The sequence below is a fragment of the Vigna radiata genome, chromosome 5 (assembly GCF_000741045.1).
Source record: "Vigna radiata var. radiata cultivar VC1973A chromosome 5, Vradiata_ver6, whole genome shotgun sequence".
NCBI lineage: Eukaryota > Viridiplantae > Streptophyta > Magnoliopsida > Fabales > Fabaceae > Vigna > Vigna radiata.
Genome location: NC_028355.1, coordinates 16,719,283 through 16,743,686, shown reverse-complemented (window position 1 = coordinate 16,743,686; position 24,404 = coordinate 16,719,283). Strand labels below are relative to the sequence as shown.

The 24,404-nt window shown below is 32.8% G+C and overlaps 4 protein-coding genes across 8 annotated transcripts; 3 read left to right on the top strand and 1 right to left on the bottom strand.

Moving 5' to 3' along the window:
- Positions 1–166: 166 nt before the first annotated feature.
- On the bottom strand, positions 167–3,797 carry LOC106761630 (carotenoid 9,10(9',10')-cleavage dioxygenase). 2 transcript variants are annotated; one of them, XM_022780294.1, is made up of 13 exons: positions 3,653–3,797; positions 3,442–3,582; positions 3,224–3,326; positions 2,486–2,745; positions 2,161–2,340; positions 1,991–2,069; positions 1,809–1,890; positions 1,653–1,715; positions 1,409–1,547; positions 1,004–1,256; positions 867–919; positions 636–800; positions 167–549 (listed from the first exon to the last, which is right to left on the bottom strand). In XM_022780294.1, the coding sequence occupies exons 1-13, from the start codon at positions 3,761–3,763 to the stop codon at positions 397–399; spliced, it is 1,782 nt and encodes a 593-aa protein (XP_022636015.1). In that variant the 5' UTR covers positions 3,764–3,797; the 3' UTR covers positions 167–396. The 2 variants fall into 2 exon arrangements, with proteins under 2 accessions (XP_022636015.1, XP_014500682.1); XM_014645196.2 differs by having other exon boundaries at positions 3,442–3,579.
- A 5,300-nt stretch (positions 3,798–9,097) lies between these two features.
- On the top strand, positions 9,098–12,978 carry LOC106759712 (probable glycosyltransferase At5g03795). The gene is made up of 5 exons (XM_014643026.2): positions 9,098–9,257; positions 10,283–11,075; positions 11,173–11,303; positions 11,642–11,990; positions 12,108–12,978. The coding sequence occupies exons 1-5, from the start codon at positions 9,100–9,102 to the stop codon at positions 12,771–12,773; spliced, it is 2,097 nt and encodes a 698-aa protein (XP_014498512.2). The 5' UTR covers positions 9,098–9,099; the 3' UTR covers positions 12,774–12,978.
- Positions 12,979–15,265: 2,287 nt separating this feature from the next.
- LOC106760945 (probable glycosyltransferase At5g03795) lies at positions 15,266–18,746 on the top strand. Of its 2 annotated transcripts, XM_014644394.2 has the most exons (5): positions 15,266–16,346; positions 16,438–16,568; positions 17,055–17,403; positions 17,702–18,297; positions 18,392–18,746. In XM_014644394.2, the coding sequence occupies exons 1-5, from the start codon at positions 15,630–15,632 to the stop codon at positions 18,450–18,452; spliced, it is 1,854 nt and encodes a 617-aa protein (XP_014499880.1). In that variant the 5' UTR covers positions 15,266–15,629; the 3' UTR covers positions 18,453–18,746. The 2 variants fall into 2 exon arrangements, with proteins under 2 accessions (XP_014499880.1, XP_014499879.1); XM_014644393.2 differs by having other exon boundaries at positions 17,702–18,746.
- A 2,005-nt stretch (positions 18,747–20,751) lies between these two features.
- Positions 20,752–24,169, top strand: LOC106760910. 3 transcript variants are annotated; one of them, XM_014644354.2, is made up of 6 exons: positions 20,752–20,769; positions 20,937–21,000; positions 21,085–21,275; positions 21,663–21,839; positions 21,951–22,021; positions 23,710–24,169. In XM_014644354.2, the coding sequence occupies exons 3-6, from the start codon at positions 21,105–21,107 to the stop codon at positions 23,963–23,965; spliced, it is 675 nt and encodes a 224-aa protein (XP_014499840.1). In that variant the 5' UTR covers positions 20,752–20,769; positions 20,937–21,000; positions 21,085–21,104; the 3' UTR covers positions 23,966–24,169. The 3 variants fall into 3 exon arrangements, with proteins under 3 accessions (XP_014499840.1, XP_014499841.1, XP_014499839.1); XM_014644355.2 differs by lacking the exons at positions 20,752–20,769; positions 20,937–21,000 and adding an exon at positions 20,776–20,936; XM_014644353.2 differs by lacking the exon at positions 20,752–20,769 and having other exon boundaries at positions 20,776–21,000.
- The last annotated feature ends 235 nt before the right edge of the window (positions 24,170–24,404 follow it).

Here is a 24,404-nt window from a genome sequence, read left to right as displayed (position 1 = left end):
CAAAGGATAACTACTATACTGTAGCAATATATGTCGTTAATGCATAACTATAGTGCTTTTAGTTATCAACCTTAATTATCACTAAGCTAATGCTTTCAAATATCGCCGATGTAGCATAGAAAGATTGTGATGGAAAGAAAGATTAAAAGCTTCATAAAATTGGGTCTTTTTTTTTTCAGTTTAAGAAACATCAACACCAAGAACATGTCTACAAATGCTTCTTCGAACTCTTTTTCTTGGTGTGTACAACTAAAGGTCGTCCAAGTAGAATAATAAACTTAACAAATCACAAATTTTGCTAAAATATGCACATGAAATTTGATTTTAACAATTAATATGCACATCATGATGCACAATACGTATAGACACATCTATGTACCCAGCCATAGAGGTTTTTTAAGGCGTTTGTTGGTGATACACACTGTTGTGCTCCTGTGCCTGAAAAGAAATTTGCATGAAAGCTCCATGAAACCCATATGGTACTCTGCGAGGCATTGTAATTTTAGTGACCACTTCACCAGAAAACTTCTTTGCGTCGATTATATGAACCTGAAAGAAAAGTGGATAAAAGGTGATTAGTGTATGTGTAATACTGAGCAAGATCCATCATAGGCTAGTGAGTAATATCAACCCACTTCAGATATGTTAGTATCTTCATTGTGAACAAAAGCTATGATCCAACCGTCATCTTCTTCAAGACCCCCTTCTATGGGGACAAAGGCAGCCCCACTGCAAAATGTGTTCTTCTCAAACATATGGCACTCCACTCTTACACCCTCTTCTGCTTTTTCTTTGTCTCCCTGATTCACAAAGTCCAAGCTATGAAATTGCTATCAGTAAAACTTACTCTGCAAACATTCTCTTACCTTGCATGATTCTTCAAAGTAAAGCTTTGCCAAACCTCCATATTTTGGCGCTCCTAAATAACCCAATCACATAGTCATGTTATAGAACGTTTATGGAAGGGAAAAACAGAAAAGAAAATCTTCAGCAATGTTATTACCTTGATCAGAGCTTGCAATTGGATCGACTACTTGGGTGTATGCATATCTATTCCTCACTCCTATGAAGTTTCCATTGATCACAGGAAAATCCATATAAACTACATTGCCTCCACAGATATCTTTCTCCTTAACTTCTCCTGAGTGCATATTCAATCGCCACTCGTGACAGCGAGATAACCCCTCGTGTTCCTTCAAACTTAGGTTAGGTCCAGGAATTAGCGAATCCAGAGATGAGCAACCCCTCACTACAACCTGTTCATACCCATTCGTTTATATTTTCAAAATCTTTTCATGCCCCTTTTGATCATTTGTTTTAGTCCATGTTTTGTTACACCTTACGTTATTAGAAATCTTATATATATATATAGTACTATAACGTTATTGATAGATACTACGCAACTTGCCTCGTGTCCATCCTCAAAAGAGTTGATAATGTGGAAAGTGCAGTTAGGTTCCACCTCAAACCATTTGATAGAGTTGGCATCACCATAGCGTGGTAGTATCCCAATCCTTGCGTATTCCTCCTTATTATACTTTATTAATCTACACGCAGATAAGAGATACTGAGTTAAGGATTTTTTTTTTGTATAACTTTGTCGTAGATTAATTGAAGGTATGATCTCTCATACAAAAAGGATATGCACTCACCGGCCTCCTCTAAGAAGTCTGTTTAGATCAATAGTTAGAGGAAAATCCATGATCACAATGTACCTGATGAAATACACAAACCCACAAAAATACATATTTTATGATGCAGTTTTTACATAAAAATTAGCTCCGAGTCAGCAAAATAGTCAGCAATACCTCTTTGTAACACCAATTTCATGACAAAGAGTGCACCTATTTAGTTGGAGGTCAACTCTTTGAACCAATTTCTCTCCATCAGCTGAAAAAGGAGAAGAAAAGAAACATGTACTTGAATCTCAGATACTATGCTACTCACTACTGCAAGTTTTGTTTCTTTACTTTTACAGTTCAAAGCATACCAGAAATAATTCCAGCAACGGCAAAAGGTTTGGTTGGGGCAACCCCTAACGTTACTAGCTCACCCGTACCTGGAGCCTTCTGTGATAGAACATCAAAGAATTTGAGAGCGAGAATACAATTTAAAGTGCTAAAACTATACTGATTCGGTGATATGCATACAAAGAAAAACCTTTGGATGACTCGTAAAAGGACGATCCCAGGCTCCATTGACATTCCAATTTCTTACAGTTTTTAGTGTGAAGATATCAATCTCTTGTGGAATGTGATTTTCGGCAACCGAGTAAAACTTCCCAGAATGCTCAAACACATTGGTGTTGCTGATATACTTGTTTACTTTGCCAAATCGCAACTGTTAAATCCATATATGGAATGCCAATTCATAAATGGGTCAAAAATTTCATGAAATTATTGCTTGACTCTTCACAAATGAGTTTGATAATTAGACATATAAATGCATGAACCTTGAGAAGATATTATTGGTTGATTCATCATACCCAGTTTAGCAGATAAGCAGACAAAATGGCGAGTGAATCGCCTTCAATGGCCGGTAGAAACGATGGTTTGCTGAGTTGCTTTTCTATCTTGTATGTATCGGTTTCAACGTGCTTGTTGTTGTAAAGAACCTTCCAGCTCCCTTGACTTGACCTTTTAAAGTAAATTGCGTGGAGCATTCCCTCTCCTTCCACCCAAATGTGACTTGACCTCCCAAAGATAGAATTTGTTGATTTTAGTCCTCCAAAAACTGGATTTGGTCCTGCACTATGCACCCATCACATAAGTTAAAATAATTAGGTTGAATTTATGATTTAGTTTTTACCTCTGTAGCAAATCTCATATAGAATAAAGTTAAGAATGCGATAGGAACAAATCGATAATATTTATACGTGTAGATATCTTTTAAGGGGTTTTACGTATAAAAATTAAACTGCAATTCAGCAACAGAAGAAGTAAATTATAATATCCTTAATCTAATCAAACAGCGACTTCCTACCTTACAGTGCACTATATAATATGCCTTGACATTTTGAATATGTTGTACTGCAGCCTGCAACTGTAGCTTATGTCGTTTTCACTGTTTTCTCCGCAATATTATATTAAAAGTAGAATGCTAAGGACCGAAAGGAATGTAAAATTCGCATTTTTGTTAATGGAGTTTATAGAATTTATTTACCTTATTAATAAAACTCGAAATGATGTTGAGTTAATAATAAAAAGTTGAAAGGAATCCCCACCATTTCTAATGTAAACACCCTCTGGAAAATCATCAGGAATTGATCCTTGGATGCTGGTAACAAGAATGGCTTCACCCAACTCCTCCACCGGAGCAAAGTTACTCTGCACAGTTAATGGAGCAACGTTGATTAGAGGCTTAAAAGAACCTATGTATGTTTTTACATGAATGCAGCAAGTCTGATTCTAGAAGAAACATTTCCTTATCGTATATAGGTACCTGAGATGGAAGCAGTGGCTGGTCAACAAATTGAAAGAATGAATCTACAAAAGCTTCAAGCAATTTAGCTGCAGCGTCTGTCATAGTCTTTTGAACATCAATTAGTAAAGGGAGTCCAGGCAGAATTTTCTTGAGTGGCTGCTAAATAAAATCAGACATTGACTTACTGTTAAAGTGGGAAAAGCAAACTAAAAGAAATATCTTTGATTACCTTGAAGGTAGGGAAGGGTGGAAGGTTGAAGTGAGGAGATTTTTGTGAGACATGGGAGATTCTTCTCTGAATGAAGCAATTCGATATGAATGGTTTATAAGAAGTGGCCATGTATGTAGATGTGGGTTAAAAGCGGCTTGCTGCTTCTATGTTCAGAAATTGGGTTAACCAAAATGGCTTCAGAGCAGCGGCATATATATCGTCTACATCTAAATAAATATGGTGTATTGAAATTGGAATGTAGTGCCAAATTATATTTCTCTACGTAACGTGGGTTATTTTAGTAATAATAATGGTAGTTATTATATTTAATGACTATATATATGTAAGTGATGTGATCCAATGAATCATTTGGACTATAAAGCAGATGTAATCGAGCAATGGGCCTAGTGATAAAGTTGTAAAAACGGGCCATTTATTGGTTTATATGTTTTGTTAATTTATGTATTGCGAACAGGTTTTTAAGTTTATTAATATATTTATGTTATATTTTATTTTTTTGAAATATTTAAATATCTTATTATTATTTTGTTGTTTGTACATTTAAGTATTTAACAAATTTTGTTTTGTATTTTTTGGTGGTCACAATGGCTAGAATAAGAGGTGCATTTACTTACCATAGTGAGAGTTCATTCTAAGGGAAAAAAAAGAAGAAGACCTACAACATCAACTCGTAAAGAACAAATTAAAGAAGTTGACGTTAATTTCCTTGAGGAACATGATATTACTGAAGAGCAATAGGAGCATGTTGTTTAACAGGAGGATGTTGCTCAACAAGAAGAGAAAGCAGGTGGATTCTAAGGATGTTCACAAGACACATAATTGCTAACTCATTATACACAACGTGTTGCATTTGACTAGTGGCAAGGTCAGGTTAGCCTTTGTTTTCACTTTTGCTCATTGTGATGAAGACTCGTTCATAGAATGTAAGGTGTTTACGTGTTCAAAATATGATGGTTCATGCTTTGTAAACCTTCCATTTCATTAAAGTTTACTATTTTGTGCACCTTTGGTTTTGACTTTATGCGAAGGAGGTATCATAGATGTCATTATCGAACAAGCAATTTCAACTAACACTCGCTTGATCTTGACCTTTTCTACTATGTCAACCTTCTTGAAACGTTTGTGAACCATATCAAGTTTACGCTCAATGCATAACTCTGGTTGTGATTCATTGGACACAATACTTGAAAAGCCCAATATAGTCCACATGATATGAATTTCAGTCAGAGGAATGATCCCAAGGTCATATTGTGCTAATTCACAAACACGGGATAAATTGTACATTAATCTCAAAACACATCTACGACGTCCACTATCAAATCCTATATGATTCACTTGTTCAAATTCGTTAGTAATGAGTCCCACAACATATTTTGAAACGCGTCCAATAAGTATTTTATATATGTTTCCTTTATAAGTTTCACTCATGAGGTTAAGACTTTTTTCAAACAGCGTTTTTATCTTGTTATATTTTACGACAATGATGTTGTGGATAACATCCAAACACAAACATAGGTCTTCCATATCGATCCCTAATACTTTCTTCAAGCTCTAGTGCGCATACTCAACTTTGATACACATAACATTAATAATATCATAACACATATAACATAAATAAGTAAAAAAAAAAAATACAATAACAATTATATGTTTATTGTTGTTTTGCCTAAATGCATAACTCTGTACAGTCATGCCTTAACAAAGTATGCCTTACACGGAATGATCCAAGAGTGTGATTGACATAATCAAAGAACAAAGGTCATAAAGTAAAAGCATACTATAAGTGATAATGCTAATTCTTACCATTATTTAAGCATCATTTTAGTGGCAAAATCAACTCCTTCATAACTTTTACTTTGTTTTATCCTCACGTTTAGTGTGTTTTCTAGTTTTCTTGTGTTTATTTAGTATATGCTTGTTTTTACCTCTAATCTCTATGTTTGAGTGTGTGAAATAAAGGAATAGGAAACAATTCTAGTGGAGGAAAACAAGCAAGAACTCAAGGGAACATGTTTTGGGACAATAAAAGATCAATCTGAATCAAATACCCATGTTGGACGCCTTTGGAATCGCACAAGAGCCTAAATTTTAGAATGCTGTCAAAACCGCCCAAGCTGGACGCCAGAAATCCAAGCCGGGCGCTAGAGTTGCAGAGAAATCCAAGCTGGGCGCCAGAATTCCAAGCTGGGCGCCAGAGCTGCAGAGAGAATCCGCGCTGGGCGCAAGGAATCCGTGTTGGGCGCGAGATCTTGTTGTTTTTCACATCTGATGCAGTGAAAAGTGGCGCTGGGCGCCAGGAATCCAAGCTGGGCGCGAATTCTCGCTAATATGTCAAAAATGGGTTATTTAAACATGACTCTCGGGATTTTTGAGGGACTTCTCCTCCTACACTTCATTCTTCACCTAGAGAGATTGGGAGAGGCCCTTGGAGGCTATTTAAGGTGTTGGGAAGCTCTTCCACTCCTCCTTGGGTCTTCAAGCTTCTTCAATGGTGATTTTGCCCCTTTTGGGTTGAGGAAGAAGATGGGTCACAGATTGAAGATGGAGATGCGAAGGGGAGGCGCAAATGGAGCATGGAGCAGCTGCCAAGAACCTTGGGAAAGGCTTTGCATCTTCTCTTTGGTTCCAATTTCTTTCCTATCTCTTCAATATTATGAACCCTTAGTTCTCCTCCATGGAGAGCTTTTCCTATTTGTTGAGATTAGATGTAATAAACTGAATCTTGTGTATTTTGTGATGTTAATACATATGNTTTTCNATTTCAATGTTAGTATTTGATTTCTATGCTTAATGCTTGTTGTGGCTTGATCACCCATGGCTTGAAGTTTGGTTCTTGATATATTGGAAAATATGACTTGAACTTAGAACTGAAATTGAACACTTAATTGATGGAATTGAGTTGTTTGTAAATGCATGAGAATGAAGTGGATGAACTCTAGTCTTGACAAATTGTAAATACACTATGTTAAATTCCTTGCACATCAACTGTTTGATAAAAATACCAAAAAAAGTTTCTTGTGTTTTTGTGCACTTTGATGTCTAATTGAGTTATGAAAGGAAGAATTGTCATGTGTTGCACAAGTCTCTTGGGAAAACGATACCTGGTCTTACCAGTTTTATTACTTGAACGATTTGGTACACTTGCCAAAGTCTCAACAATAAGCGATCAACATAAGCACTAAACATGGACTCCTCCTCACAGTCCATCACATTTTTCCATGCTTCCATCAACACATTCCATGCCTCAACAAAATCTACTAACATTTTGCATTTGGCTTTCACATTTTTCAAAATGTGGAACCAACGTAGCATCTAATAAGACTCAGGGAATACATTACCAATGATATTTATCAAGCAATGTCTCTATTAATAGCGATCACATGTGGACTATCCTCAGATGTCATAAATAAACCTCTGAATTTTTTCAATGTCATAGTGAAATTATTTTAGCATTTACTTGATAACAATGCAAAGGTGGCTAAGAAGGTAAATCCTATAGATGTGAAGTCATCTATCTCAAGCAATGAGAGTCAATATTTGTTTGTCTTATATGTGGTATTCATCAAGAAAATAATATTAAATGCATTCAATAAGTGCACTACATCAAGATGTGTCCAGAAGAGGTCACTTATCACCTCAGAATCGTCCGCACACATACTTCATTGGATGTATTTATCTCGATCCAACATCATCGTCAATTGCTGCATTTCAGTTCTCGACCCTCTTAAAGATCGCTTGTATGTATACCTTGCATTATAGATTTGCTTTATTATTGTCACATTAGAAACATTACGTTTTTTTAGAGTCAATAGAATATTTAAAGGTTTTACTTGACTCTTAGTCATGTTAATAAGTAATGGTTGTTCAACACTATTTAACCTGTCAGTAAAATGATGACCAACTAAAGTCTCAACCAATTCATGGTTGTGATATTCGGAGATTACTTTTAACACCCAACCCTCTCCATTAGAATAGGGTTTGCTCCTCAACTTAAAGGGACATTCACATTTTCTTGTGTTGGATACACTCGGTTGAACATTAGGTTTGTACTTACTGTACTTCCCACTCCTTTCACAACCTAACAACACAAACGTCTTTCTTTCAGGTTCACCAGTTGTTGTGTCAGATCTTATAATAATTAAAACAAATCCAAAATCAAATGCAATTTCTCAAACTCGTTCAGTTAACTCATCACTTGAGGAAAATATTTTATCAATTGTAAAACTATTTGTATAATCGCCCTTTGTCACTTTATCTATGAAAGAAGAAAATTCAAACACAAAACTTGATTTTATTTATGAGTTCATCAACTCAAATGGATAATTGTTCATCTTAAAATATTACACCTAAATATGATAATCACCTATATGATAAACATGTTGGTTACTCATAACTCACTAAATACTAATAATATTATCAATACTAATAATAATAATAATAATAAAATGCTACAATATTAAAAATTAAATAACAAACAAAAAAACTAAATTAAAGTAAAAAAAATTAAAATAAATTTTAAACTGAACTTCAAAATCTCTTAATTCCTTAACTAGTTTTAAAAAACCGGTTAAAGAATCGCTTTCAAAAGTATGTCTTAAACTAGTTTTCGAAAGTTGTTAAAAAATTTTATCATAAGTTTTACTTAAACCTTGCACCTCACGCACAAACAATACTACAACAAGAAGAAAAATAATTCTTTGATACACCTAACTTTTTTACATTTATTTGACATTATCCTTTCTTACTTTTTATTCTATTCTTTTTTAAAAAAATAAAAAACCTTTACACTTTTATGATCACTTAATCCTTATATTTTGTGTAAAATAAATATAAAAATGTATCATGATATTATTATTCCATCAAAATTATCATAAATACTATACAAAAGAAGAACAAGACCACTATCAAATCAACGAATGAGATTACCTACGTATATAAAAGGACCACAAAAGAAGAAGGGAAAGTGAAAAATGAAAGAAAAGAATGAATGATTAATAGGGGAAGCAAGTAATATAGAAAGATCATTTAATTGAGTTGGTGAAGATTGATAAAAATTTATTATCGTAACATTTAATTAGCTTTATCGTTTTCGAAAGGCATAAAAGACTTTTTGGAGGTACATTAAGAAAGAAAATAATGAGATAAAGGGAGAAACACTTTAAAATAAAACATAATAAAATATTCATAAATAATCGTGAAAATAAAATGTTATTAGTTAAGTTGGTAGAAAATGGGATTTAAAAAAACCAAAAACAAATAGATTTTCAACGATATTTTGGCTGTCATAAAAGAAGGAATTGTGATAATTTTCAAGTTTGAATGACTCTGACACCTCGGACAACGGTAGTAATTGCCAATTGTCGTTTTGAAAGTGAAGTTAATGTTTTTACTTTTTACAGTTACGGATGAAGAAAGATAGAGAAAAAACAGAGTAACTATAAAATATGGCTGCTGCCGAAACGTTGAAGTTGGCGTTCGGCGTCTTAAAGGGATCACGGTCCACCAAGTTCAAGTCCGTCCCTGTTTTGCTTCGCGGCTCCTACTTCCAAATCAATGACCAGAGTTCAGAAAAGATTCTTCCAGCGTCCTCTTTAGATGCCGGGTACAGCTTTAACATTATTTTACTTGCGTTCTTTTAGGTTCAACGTGGAATATGGAAGAACTTTAACATGTACTTTTAATTTCTTACATCCCAATTACAAATAAAATATTTGATAATATGGAAGCAGGGACCTTGTTGTGTGTGTGTGTGTGCGCTTGATCTGAAATTTCCTGAAAAAGGGGAGAGGAATTAAAATAATCTTGGGATCCAATTTTACAACTGCCCTTCTTCAAATCTACAAGCTAACTGAAATGTGAAGTAATTCCCAGGAATCTTTTTGTCGTCTGTGTGACTGTACTAGAGCAACCTGAGGAGGAGTTGAGTGCTGTTTGTTCTGTTGTTAAAGTTATCTTGCTGTATTCTCAGTTCTTATTTTCTCTCATTTCTGTCTCAGTTATATGATTTTCTTTATCGTTTTATGCTTTCTGTAAACGAATGAGAAGCAATTCATCTAATTTGGAGCTCGACTTTTACCATTTAGGTTCATTTTATCTCCAAAATCTTTGTACACATTTTTGCTATTGCCAATTTTTTGGTACATCATGCATTTAAATTGGGTGCATTTAAGAAGTTAAACAGCGTATTTCATTGCGCATGTACACTAACCATTTAGGTTCATTTTATCTCCAAAAATCTTTTCGTAAACTGGGTTTGAAGTTTGTAACAGTGAACCCTTCAAAATGTAATGGGAATTCTCTGTATCTGTTTTACACAATTAAAGGTTTATCAACAATGGTGGTTTACACTACAATAATTTTCTTAAGGGGGAGAAAGGAAGCGACTTATAGTACAGAAACTATTTAGTTTTTTGTGTAAATCTGTAAGCAGAGTAGACCTTTTCTAATTAACCCACTCTTAGCTTTTGACAAGGTGATACAACCATCCAAAGAAACACACTATTTCATGAAACCTTTAATATTTATGTTTTCTATGAATAAATACTGACTAATGAAAAGATACAACATTTTATTAATTGTGAAAATCGCTCATGAATAACCCAAAATTGTACCATTTTCCTTCTGCAGAGTTGCTATGGCGATTGGACAGCGACAGTTGTTCAGTAATTTTAGCAGAATGGGTCAAGAGTTATTTTCAATATTTCAGCTGGAAAGAAAGAGATTGTTAGGGTTTATCAGCATTACAATTGCAATAATATTAGCATTCCAGTATTTGGAACTTCCTTATGGTGCTGTTCAACCCACTGTATTCTCTGGCAACAAGATTCCAACGTCTGATAGCACTAGATTCCAAGCTGCAGACCTACCATCCAACTCTGAAACGTTTAAAAATATGACTTATTTGAATCAAGAAAATTCTACCGGTGAAAATGCCCTTGAGATTGTTGATATAACCAAGACTTCTGAGGTAAAAGACAATGTTTTAAGTACTGGTTTAATCTCGGAACCAGCAAGGGAATTAGACAGATCTTTAGAATTTGGTGTAACTGATGAAAGTTCCACTGAAGAAAGTATTGAGATATCAAATAATGGTTATGCAACAGGTCAGACAGGGAATCTAGGACTGAGTATTCACAACAATACTGTTTCTCATTCCCCTTCTCATTTGGCTCTTCCAAGTCCAACAGAAGTGAGCCAAAATATTACGCCTCCAATGTTGTCAAATGATTATGATGAAACTGAATTCACGGAGGATGAGAGGTTCAAGCCACCACAAGATGATGTTAAAATAGTAGAAAATAATTCTTCTGTCAGCAGTATGCCCAAGGAGACTAAACGTTCTCAAATACCTGTAGAAGCAACAACAATCTCTAAAATGAACGAGTTATTGCTTCAGAACCGTGCCTCATATCGTTCTATGGTAAATGATTTAATACCTTGTTTTTATCATTTTATGACTTATTCAGTTATTAATCATATTCTTGAGTTCTGTTCTAACGTTGCCGACTGGTTTCTAGAGGCCAAGGTGGTCTGCGGCTGTTGATCAAGAGCTACTGCAGACCAGATCAGAGATTGAAAATGCACCAATTGTAAATGACGATATAAATCTTTATGCTCCCCTTTTTCGAAATGTTTCCAGGTTCAAGAGGTATCATTTGATCATTGTGGTTCTATATTTTTGTTTCGGAAACATGTTTCAGAAGCATCTCCGGGAAGAAAAATTCTTATGGATAACTTTGTGATGGTAGTACAAATAAATTCCTCGTACAAGATTTAGAATAATTCGTTGAAATTGCTCGATTTCTAGATGTTGAAACTTCTGTTGGCTATTCTGAAAAACGTAACTGTTCCAAAAACATGTCATATATGTGCAATTGTATATGTGTGCAGAAAGAAACAATGATATATGAAGCAAGATTCTTATAGAGATACACTTAGTTTTGTTGAACATTGGTATTAATTATCTCTTCATTGTATAATCGGCAGGAGCTATGAATTAATGGAGAGAACACTCAAAGTATATGTGTATAGAGAAGGAGCTAAGCCCATAATGCACTCACCGTATCTTCTGGGAATTTATGCTTCCGAGGGATGGTTCATGAAGCAGATGAAAGCTAGTAAACAATTTGTGACAACAGACCCAAAGAAGGCCCACTTATTTTACTTACCATTCAGTTCTCGGATGCTAGAAGAAACTTTATACGTACAGAATTCACATAGTTCTAGGAACCTGGTTCAATATCTGAAAAATTATGTAGACATGATTGCGGGGAAACATAATTTCTGGAACAGAACAGGAGGTGCTGATCATTTCCTAGTTGCTTGCCATGACTGGGTATATGTGCTTTTCCAACTTCAATGAATGTGTATCAGTTTCTTATTTGACAATCATTGATACTACTACCACTTTCATGGCATTCATTGTTAAATACTGTATCACCATGCATTGCAGGCCCCTAAAGAAACAAGGAAAAACATGGCTAGGTGCTTGAGGGCTCTATGCAATTCTGATGTGAAAGAAGGTTTTGTCTTGGGGAAGGACGTGTCTCTTCCGGAAACTTATGTCCGAAATGCTCAGAGGCCCACTAGAAACCTTGGTGGAAACCGTATTTCAAAGAGGAAAACTCTGGCGTTTTTTGCAGGGGGGATGCATGGTTATCTTAGACCAATATTGCTTCAGCACTGGGAAAATAAGGACCCTGACATGAAAATCTTTGGGATACTGCCAAAGTCAAAGGGCAATAGGAACTACATCCAGTACATGAAGAACAGCAAGTACTGCATTTGTGCAAAGGGCTATGAAGTCAATAGTCCAAGAGTTGTGGAGGCCATTTTCTTTGAATGTGTGCCAGTAATTATATCAGATAACTTTGTGCCTCCATTTTTTGAGATGTTGAATTGGGAATCCTTTGCTGTTTTTGTGTTGGAGAAGGATATTCCAAATCTGAAGAGTATACTCCTTTCCATCCCACAAAGGAGGTATCTTCAAATGCAGATGATGGTGAAAAAGGTGCAGCAGCATTTCCTGTGGCACAGAAGCCCTGTCAAGTATGATATATTCCACATGATACTCCATTCCATTTGGTACAACAGAGTCTTCACAGCAAAAGCTAGATAGATCATCTTGAACAAACAAGTTTTTCTTTAGGTAGCAGAACATTCTTTGGAGGACACGTACATAATAAGATCTACGTTGGCAATTAACAATGTTGTTTTTGTGTAATTAAATTTGTATATATTGACTACCACGTTTTCTTGAATTATTCATACATAAATGTTTGGTAGTCTATGATAGCTTAAAATCAGATTTTATTTTTAGCTTAGTTATCTTCTTAGTGTTATTATTTGTTTATTTTGTCCAATTCATTTAAATTTATTAATAAAATATCCAATCAAGTTTTTAAATATAAGAATGTAAGGGTGTTTTAACTCTCAATTAAGTTTCTCCTTTCTATAAAAATAAATCAATGTGATATGTCATACACTGTGTTTGATTCACATGGTGGGACAAACAAGTACAGGTTTTTGTTGTATTTATCTTCTGTTAGTTATGTTGTGTTGTGTCCTGTTTGATAATGTAAGTATGCAAGTACGTGTGCTCAAAATAATAAGGCCAAATATACTATCACAAAACACCCTTTTTGTTAACAATACCTATTTACATTGTAAAAAAGGCTTAGTGAATGCTTTTCATACTTTTTTTATAATTGTCCTCCTAATTAATATATATATATATATATATATATATATATATATATATATATATATATATATATATATATATATATACTTTTTATGCTATATTATAAAGTGAATTATGTTTTCATATATATTAGTATATGGTTGTTGTATAAGCAACACTTAAGTCTCTTTGACTATGTCATACTAAGTATTAGAAAACTGATTTTATATTTTATTTGTTAGTAAATATTAGTTTTTAACAGTAAAATTATTTTTTTGAGTTTATATGGAATATATTTATTTTATCTGTTATCATAAATATGTTTTAGATCGATTTTGAGAAGCCTAAGACTCTGTATTCTACTTCACCCAAATTTCAATAAAAGAGTTTTATCTTCAGTGTTTGATTGTGTATGATTATATACTATATAGTTTTAAATCATCTTTATCAATAAATAAAATATTTTCCAGGATTATTATGATATGCAAATTTTAATAAGTTATTTATGCATAAAGATTGTGTTTCTCATAGTTAGAAATTAAGTGTCTTTCTATGTAACTTTTATTAAAATTCTATTTATTAAAATTCTAGAGATAAGAGAACGTGACTTTATAAAAGTTAGTTTTGTAAAATTGAATTAAAAAACTTATATTATTGATATTTGTTTGTGGGTAAGGATGCATGATTCTTTAAATAAAACAAAAATTAAGGATTAAAGATAACAAAATACATAAGTTCTTTTTTTTTATATTATCTAATGAATGAATGACTTACTTAACATTTGAAATTGAGAATAAAATATTCTTATGCAAAAAAAACAAAAAAAAAATGAAAACATTAAGAAAGAGTATAAATAATTAAATATGAAACTTAAAAACTATTTTATTTAAATTGACAGTATATTACTTGAAGATAACCACACAAAAAAAATGTGTAATGAAGATTGTAATAAAAGAAAAACTACCTGTGAATTATTTGGATATAGACCAAACCAAAAAATTAAAAGTGATGAAAAAACAATGATTGAGTTTGCTGAATGGGACTTTAAGTTTTAAATTTTTTAATTGTAGAATGAATTAGGAAGAACTTGTCGAAAAATTGTTATTATATGGAAGAGAGATGTTTTCAAAATAATAACACTAGATGAATTGATGAAAATATTAACCTGATGAATTATATGTTTTTATGACTTTTAGTATTTCTAAGTATATGTATAATACTTGTTAATTTAATATGAATTTTTATAAAGTCATCATAAACTCTGCTAAACTCATATTGAAGTTGAGGTGGTGAAAAAAAAACTCTTATGACGGAATATAGATCAAAAACCCATTTTCTAATAATTACATAAGTGAGTTTATCTAATCATAATGGAATAAAGAAGACTTATGAATTAAGTTATGTTTTATGATATGATGGAAGGCGCAGGAGTTTTAGTATCCTTGTATAAATTCAAAATTATTTTAAAATGTGTGGTTAAAATTCTCTTATTACATGAATGTATATTTATTGTGAATGCTTATAGATTATATAGTTGTATATTACATAATTGTATGGTATGATTTTAATTTAAGAATGTTTATAATTATCTTTAGCTTATTTTTTTATTATTATGGTTGTTATGCTTCTCTTTTACTATAATTATTATAGTGTGAGGAGATGATGGAGTGAGATTAAATTAATTAAAATGTTTTTTGGATACATTTTAGGATAAAAAATATGCATTACAAACTATCAAAATGTATTCCCTTAAATTTTATTTAACCAAAATAATAATAATATAAAAAATATCCTTATGAGGAGAAGCATATAGTAATAATAAACAAGGTAAAACTATCATAAAGAAAAGGTAAAGGAAAAATATATAATCTCTATTAAAAGTTTGGAAAATGAAAGTTGAGTTAAAATTTGGACGTAAGTGTCGGACTTATTCGCATCTTGGTTCCTTAATTTACTCCGATCTTCCATTTCTCTGTTCCCTCCTTCCTTATAGATCTTTGTCCCTGTTTTTTTAACTTACTACAGACACAGATCCCATCACCAACCTATGACCTTTGTTACTCCGCTAGTCCAATCATCCTGTTACACCTTTCTCCTCTCTTTCTCTAACCCAATGAATCACTCAGTCTCTTCTCAGAAAAAAGACTTTCTCTTTCACCTTCCCATTGAAAACCCTCCCAAAAGTTATTGACTTTCCTCGGTCAATCTTTATGGGTCTGCTTCATTTCTTCTTCTGATCTCTCTAGAATGATGAATTAGCCAGTCTTGCTTCCTTTTCTGAGATTTTTTTTCATGGATCGGGGGTTTAGATTTCTGTGTAAGGCTGAAACTACGAGATTAGTTTCATTTGTAGGAATGGCAGTGGCTATAGTTTTAATGTTTCAGTATTCTGAACTTCCAAGTGCTAAATTCTTATCTTCTGTTACTACCAAGATTGCTAGTTTTAGAATGGATACATCTTTGGTTAATTCTGAAGTGGAGGGTAACAACATGCACCTAAATGGTTCAAATTCAAACTCTAAAGATGCAGTGGAAGAGAATGCAGTTAGTCGTGCGGACTCCCTCTTTCACAATGGCAGAGATTCAATCACTGCCCCTGCACCAGAGAAAGCTAAAGGACTTACTGATAGTGTTGTTAATTTCACAACCAGAAATTATGTTCCTCCAATTGGTAGTGCTCCGGAAAAGCAACTTAGTTTGACATCACAAGGGGCTGCATCACCACAACCTATGGTGCCATTGCCCAACAGAACATCCTTAGATTCGGAAACGGATTCAAGAAGTCCTGTGGTATCTGTCACTTCAGCTTCAACTTCGGTGAAATCGAATTCAACTGGTTCGGTTTCCAAGGATGGAAAGTCAGGTTCTTTGCAAGGTAGTAGTAACTCGACAGTCAATAACGGTAAGCCTGTGAGTGCAAAGAATTCCAAAAGGAGACCATCTAAAGTTGTTTCAATATCTGAGATGAACTTGTTATTGCAGATTAATCATGCTTATTCCCAGCAAGAGGTATGTTTAGGATGATTGCCCATGTATGCAAGTGTAGATTGAATTATATCGTTAGATGAGTTTTTCTAATTTATTCAGTTGTTGTTTGTAGAAACCAGAAAGGTATTCAGGGGTTGATCTAGAAATATTCCGTGCAAAATCAGAGATTTTAAATGCACCCATCGCTGTGAATGATTCAAGACTTTACCCACCATTATATAGGAATGTCTCCATGTTCAGAAGGTATGATAAATAAATATCATTTTCAGTGCACAGATTTTACTACTGAGCCAAACCACTGCAATATGGTTGAATGACCCAAATTCTGGTTGGGTTATGTTATCATCCTGATCTGACTTATCAAATCATTATTTCTGAAGAATGTACTGAATCTAATCAGTGATAAAAATAAGCAGCTTAGTATATCTTAGTGAAAGACTGGCATTTAAAATCTATGAAGCGCATACAGGGCTCTCCAAATCTCCGTGTCCTACAAAACTTTTTACACAATCCAATGAAATGTTGAATTTAAAAAGAAAAAAAAAACATTTCTTTTTGCTATGAATCTTCTTTAAATTATTGTTAATGAGGGTAGACACAGTGTTTGTGTTCGTGCTTCATAGTTGTTTAATTAATTTCTATCCGTTCCTCTGCCTCGTGTAAGTTGAGTACCATGATGTGCATGTCCTTCATACAAGAACTTCAACCAACAATATCTGCATTCTGCAGGAGTTATGAACTAATGGAAAAGAAGCTGAAAGTTTTCATCTACCCGGATGGAGACAGACCAATCTTTCACGAGCCCTTACTAGATGGAATATACGCATCTGAAGGATGGTTCATGAAATTAATGGAAGCAAACAAACAGTTTGTCACTGGGGACCCTGAGAAAGCTCACTTGTTTTACATTCCTTTCAGTTCCAGATTGTTGCAGCAAACTCTGTATGTACGTAACTCACACAGACGTTCCAACTTAATTGAGTACATGAAAAATTTTGTGAACATGATTGCTGGAAAATATCCTTTCTGGAACAGAACTTCTGGAGCAGATCACTTTGTCGTTGCTTGCCACGATTGGGTACGATTCTGTGTTTATGCAAATCATGATTAATGCATTTTCTGCTTTTTGCTTCCCCTCTCATCTGAACTACAATTTTCTTCATGCAATTTACAGTAAAGAATATGTTGTGTGCCTCTTAAATTGCAATCTGTAACGGTTGTGACAAATAGCATCTGTTACAGTTCATATTATTAGTTGTGAAGTAGTATTTCTCACATTGGCATGCTTACACCATTATGATTAAATGATTAACTTGTGTTGAAGCAGTATGAGGAGTAATTGAGTGGAAGAGTATTTAACAAGCACCATTTGTCAGGCTCCTGCAGAAACAAGAGGGCGCATGCTTAGTTGCATCAGAGCCCTCTGCAATGCTGACATTGAAGTAGGATTCAAGATAGGCAAGGATGTTTCTCTTCCGGAAACATACATAAGATCAAGTGAGAATCCTGAAAAAAATATTGGGGGCAACCCTCCTTCTCAAAAGCCTATATTGGCTTTTTTTGCAGGAGGTTTGCACGGTTATGTTCGGCCTATACTGTTGGAGCACTGGGAGAACAAAGAAGCGGACATGATTATATCTCGAACCTTGCCACATGTCAGGGGCAACAAAAACTACATAGAGTTCATGAAGAGTAGCAAATTCTGCATTTGTGCAAGAGGTCACGAGGTTAATAGCCCGCGTGTGGTAGAGGCTATATTCCACGAGTGCATTCCAGTTATCATATCTGACAATTTTATTCCTCCTTTCTTTGAGATTTTGGACTGGGAATCTTTTGCTGTGTTTGTCACCGAGGAAGACATCCCGAATTTGAGGAACATTCTGCTATCAATTTCTGAAGAGAGATACTTAGAGATGCATAAGAGGGTGAAAAGGGTGCAAGAGCATTTTATCTGGCATGCTGAACCTGTAAAGTATGACTTATTTCATATGCTTCTTCATTCAATTTGGTACAATAGACTTTTTCAAATAAACCAGACATGATGATCATGCATCAATTTATTGTAGGATTCATAACTTATGTTTGGTAAATGCCATGAGTTATACAAATGAAGCAAGAGGAAAATGATTTGAGAAAAAGTCCATTTTTTCTAGAGAAGAACACATAATAGAGTTTGTGCAGAACAGTGTTAGTATTTGAAGAGAAATGATGAAAATCTATGTATTCTATACTTAGCCAAAGTATAAAAGTGTTTATTATTGACATTAGAAGAGAAAACTCACTAACTATTGATGAACTGCTTGTAAATGAAGAAGCAGCTCAAACATCCTGTTTCCGATTTCCAAGGCAAATTGACACTAAAATTCATCATATGTTGATAAATTTTCAGAATCAAAGTTTGCTAAATTTATGAAAGCTGTGACTGGCGTGACCTTCATATTGATTGAAAAAATTGGTGAACATATTAAAATAAAAATATATCAGATCTTCATTTTTACTTATAGAAAAAAAAAATTCTCATTTATATTTAATGTAACAGATTAGCTCTCTTGTTCAAAATGCTGATTATAAATTTCTTTCCTTTAATTTTCTTGGACAGTGTTTTCCTTTTCATATAATAATATAAATAGTTGAAATAACATAATTAATAAAATAACGGAATCTAATATTAACAAATAATAATATAAGTTTTTAAATTAAATAATTTTAATAAACTAACCTTTGTATTATTTTCATTTTATTTTTTAATATATTTTTCGGTTAAATAACTTTTATTTTCAATCTACCAAACATACCTATTTTCAAACTTTTATTTTTATTTTATTTAGATAAAATAAAATACAATAAATTATTAAAGATGAGAGATAAAAGATAATGAAAAAAATAAAATAAAGAGAAAAATATAATACAAGAGATAAATAGAAAAAGAAAAGATAAGGAGATAAAGATAAACTTTGAAGCGTAAGTAAAAAACGAAGATTCTGATAGATAGTGATATATATAAATAAAACGTATAGTTCAACTTCACTAATCAATTATCGTTGTTTATCTCAGTAAAAATTTAATTATATCATAAATTAGATTATCATAATAAATCAGCCAACATTATAAATCAAGATTTTAAATAAATCTAATTATAACTATCTTATATATACGGTTAATTTTTGTTAATTGTTCTTTTTAATATTATAGGTTTAAAATATTTTTTTAATATGAATCAAATATCAATTGATTAAACAAAACGTGATCAATTTGGTATATTATAAAAATTAGACGAATAAAAAGTATTTATGGATTTAGTTACATTGAACTCTAATATAGATGAAAATCAAGTTCTCACTATATTGTTTAACATAAAGTAATTTTTCATAAATGAAAACTCTGATTTTATTTTCTCCATGCTTAAATGATTGTAATAAATCAACCATTCAATAATCATTGTTAAAAGTACAATTATCAAGTATCTACCAACACAACTGAATTAATATATACATATTGAGTAATGGATAATCTTATACAAGATTCTCGCTTGAAATAATATCTAATATTTCTTATCTCTTTTAGCATATATTCATTATCAGATTTTCATAAAAAGAAATATTCCATCAATATCTTGGCCTTTTAAAAGATAGATTTTCTCAACCATTTAAAGGGATACTTTGCATTCACATCTTCGTAACTTCCGGTTAAAGTTGTCACTGCAACTTTTCCACCAACAACAGAGAGAAACTAGTTACTTACATTTATTTTCTGGTAAGTAAAAAATTATTGTCAATTAAATAAGGAATGAATTTTTTAAATATATAAATGTTTACAAGCAAATTTTGTGAAATTGAATTATTTCTAGAATTCAATTTCTTGATATAATATCATAATCATAAATTATAAATTATTTTAATAAAAAAATTTGTTTAGTTATTTTGTAATCCTTTATACAAATATTTATTATATATTAAACATATTATTTCATCTACAAGTTATGTACAGTGTCTAATGTTTAGTATCGGTTTATGGTTAAAGTTTTAATGTTTAGTATCAGTTTATGCTTAAAGTTTATTATTGATATATACCAACCCAACGTAAACAAATATTTTTGTTTAAAAATTTAAAATTTACACGATTATCTCAATAATTCTTCCAATAAATTAACATTTTTAGTTTCTAAAATTTTAGGGAAACTCTAAATCTCAGGAAAATTATACCAGTCTCTCAAATTTAATATTTATATATATATATATATATATATTTCAATTTAGAAGAAGAAAACACCTTAAATTGTCAGGATTAAAATCAAAATTACCTTAAATTTGAAGAATTAAAAATATAATTAATATCTGTTTATGAAAGAAAGGGACATGGATGGAGGCGTATGTGTATTTAAGCCGTTACACGTGTTCTGACATCCATACGTTAAAATGAGTGAAAAAAACAATGTTTGAAAAAGGTAATAAAGAGTGGTCCCCACCTTGAAGTTCTCTCTCTGTTCTGTTCGCTGAAAATCTTCATGGTCTTTCAAGATCCAACGCTGTCCTGAATCCACCTGTGTTTACTCTGTTTCTACTTCTTATCAAATCTCATTCGCACTCTTATGATCTGTTTTTGCTTTTGAAGGTAACCCTCTTTTTTCTCTTCACAAAGCAGAGCTAATAAATCACTGAGATAGCCAAAGGCAAAGGTAATGATGGAATGAATAAGAACAAATCTGAGATGAACAGGCAATGAATTGTGTGAATTGGATCTAATCTATGGACTATTGTAGGTAATTGGCAAAGGTGTGTTATGGCTACAGAGATCAAAAGCACTATGATGAGGGTCAAATCAAGTACCCCAGATGTTTCTTCCAAGCCAAAGATTGATTCTTTAGCTCTCAAGAAGAAGGTCATCAGCTCAAGCAAACACCCACCTGTTTCTAAGACGAAATCTGTCACCACCACTGTCACAAAATCTGAGGTATCATCATTCTCAACAAAAATTAAAAACTATAAACACCCCAAATTTTTCAATTGTTGAATTGAATTTGCGTGGTTTGAAGTTAGGACTTTCAATTTATGGGTTCTGAATTCGGCGGCTGATCTTCGTTGACTGTTGGAAATTGCATTGACTGTTAATTTTAGATGTTGCTCTGCTTACTGCTTAGGGTTTAGAATTCATGGATGTTCCAATAAATACACAACATGATCTAGGAGAACTTGCATTTGATCTGTGTTGCATATGACTTTACTTATTTTTTTCCTTAAAAAAATGTGGTACCATAAAGCATTTATTCTTCACATAGTTAATTTCAATTAAGAAGGGTTGTATTCTAACAAGTATTTTTTGTCCTGCATAAACTTGAAGGTTAAATCAAAACCGATAACACCATCATCAGCATCATCGAAAACAATAACAACATCATCGAAAACAGTAACAACATCATCAGCATCATCGAAAAAAATAACAAAGACAAGTACTTCCAAAGTGAGAGAAAAGAAAGTCTACAGTCTGCCTGGCCAGAAACATGATCCTCCGGAACAGGTATTGAATCTACCTTACTTGGTTCGTAGAATTCACAAACTAAAGTCTACATATGGAATCGGCTCACACTCATTCTTGTGTTTTTTTTTTTTTTATGATTTATGTTGACAGAAAGAACCCCTGAGAATCTTTTATGAATCATTGTCAAAACAGATACCAACAAGTGAAATGGCGGAATTTTGGTGAGTTTTCTTTCAAACATAGAATTATTAGCCACCCATTTTCACTCGTGTTATTAGATGTGTGCTCTTTCTTTTTGTCAAGATATCTCTGCCTAGGCCAACTTATACCCAGGATAACCCTTTGCTAGGTTGATCTCTGCAAATGTTCTGTTTTAATAAATCAAACTAATGTTTCATCCATTGAATCAAGTTTCCTTAATTGTTTGCAAAATTCCGGTACTGTCTACTGATAAGTGACTTTGGTTAAGAACATGCTTCATTCTCCATTTGTATCACTAGCATTATCTTTATCTAAACAACATTCTAAAGATTTGGAACTGAAAATTTTAATTGTTTTCCCAACAACACCATGATGAAGTATGCTAGCCCTTTTTCCTCTACTTTGCTTCTCTTCATTTCATAAAGAGTGGCATTTGTTGTAGAAAAACAACCAGAAGTATCAGTTCATCTGACAAACTTGTTTCCTGAAACGTGTATCTTCATCGGTATACAACTTCATTACATACTTATTTGACGAGTTTTCTTAAGAGAAGAGCTTATTCATAAGTTTAAATGCTGAAATAAACTCCCTTCTTTAAGTTCGAGTACGATCTTCCAAATTCTTCATTATAGCTTAAGCTTCTGGGCTTATCAGTTGATGATAGAACATTATAGCTTATATGACTAGGTGATATAGAGTTTGATCATTCTTCTAATAAGATGTAAAATTTTGGCACAAGTTACTTCTCCATTATCCAGTGTCCTGGACCACCCTTCAAGCATATAGGACTCTTGCATAATGGAATTTGTTTGAGATGCATTATAGGATTGATGGTGCATGATAGCAGTAAAACTCTGTTGGCCGATTCCAATTTGCCATGACCAATTGGCGACGACATACTCCTAAGAACTGGGAGTGTTACTTACTCGAATGATTGAACTCGTCAGAGATTGTAAAAAAGTTATATTTTTCTTCTTCTTGTGACTTGTCAGTTACAAGATTATATATTTTGTTTATTCTTTTTGAGGAAAAATTACTTTATTTTGTTTGTTTGACCTAGTCTTATGAGTTTTTGCTTATTTCTGTAACTGGCATTCTCTTGCCATGTCTGTAAAATCTGCATACTGGTTCATCATCATTCTGTTTCTGTCATAATACATTCTCTAAGGTACAGAACACTTTGTGTCCAAGAAAAATACTGCTAGCACCCTTTCATTATGGCACCTCCTCCCTATGTTTTCCTGAATCAAATTTTTATATGTTAATTTTAAATGAACTAGCAACTTGATTCTCGGATGGATATGTGGGGACTAGAAAGGTAATCAACATACAGAACAATTGACAAATAAAAAATTACTAAGAGCATGAAAGATCAACAACCTTTGTTAGGAAGCTATCCTTACTTGGAGAAGCATTGTTGTACGAATAATATCCTCAAGAATATATGAACAAAAATCAAATGTATAATTTGTTAATATATTCATTCTTCTGAGAGCCAAATTTGGATTGAAATAATGACTTTATAAATTGGATGTTTCTTTCATTATATTGGCAGATCAGTGTGTATAGTAATGGTTCAGTCAGTATGAATACTTCAATATACACAGAATTTTTAAGCTGTAGCACCATTATACAACTCTTGAACTATGGTGGATTAAATCTTGCTCAGGAATGAGAAATATTAAGGTATATATCCCTCAATTTGCAGGTTAATGGAACACGGGTTGCTATCTCATGAAAAAGCCAAGAAAGCATTTGAGAGAAAACAGAGGAAGCAAAAGGAGCTCCGAACAGGAACTCCTGTGAAGATATCGAAGCCACCAACCAAGACTGCAACGTCACAGAAACAACAACAACAACAGATATCAAAGAACGGAGACATAAAAGCCAAGAAAAGAATTATGAATGAGAGTGATGATGACGACGACGATTTCATTTTAAGTCATAAAAGAAGAAAATGGTAAGAGGAAGGGAAGACTCATAATGTTTATTCAGAAAAATAAAAATAAAAATAAAGGAAGGACTTTTGTACCTTGTAAGACAACCTACAAATTCTCAGATAAAAACATTCTTCATGTTTTTAACATACTCATACAATAATGTACATGCAATTTACATATGTCTCTCAGAATCTGCGTTATGACAATGGAAATTGCTTCTCTATGTTACCTCTGTGCCTTGAGATTTCACCAACATATTCTACTTCTTCTCACATACATAAAATGTTTTGGTTTCATCCAATCGATATAATAATTCTTCATACGAATTAGTTACATCATGTTAACCAGAGAACATGAGTTTACATAAACAAACATCCTTTATACATAAACATAGACATCAATTGAAACTAACTATTTACTTACAAACAAATGTATTTATTTTCTATACGTAAGCTACACTTCA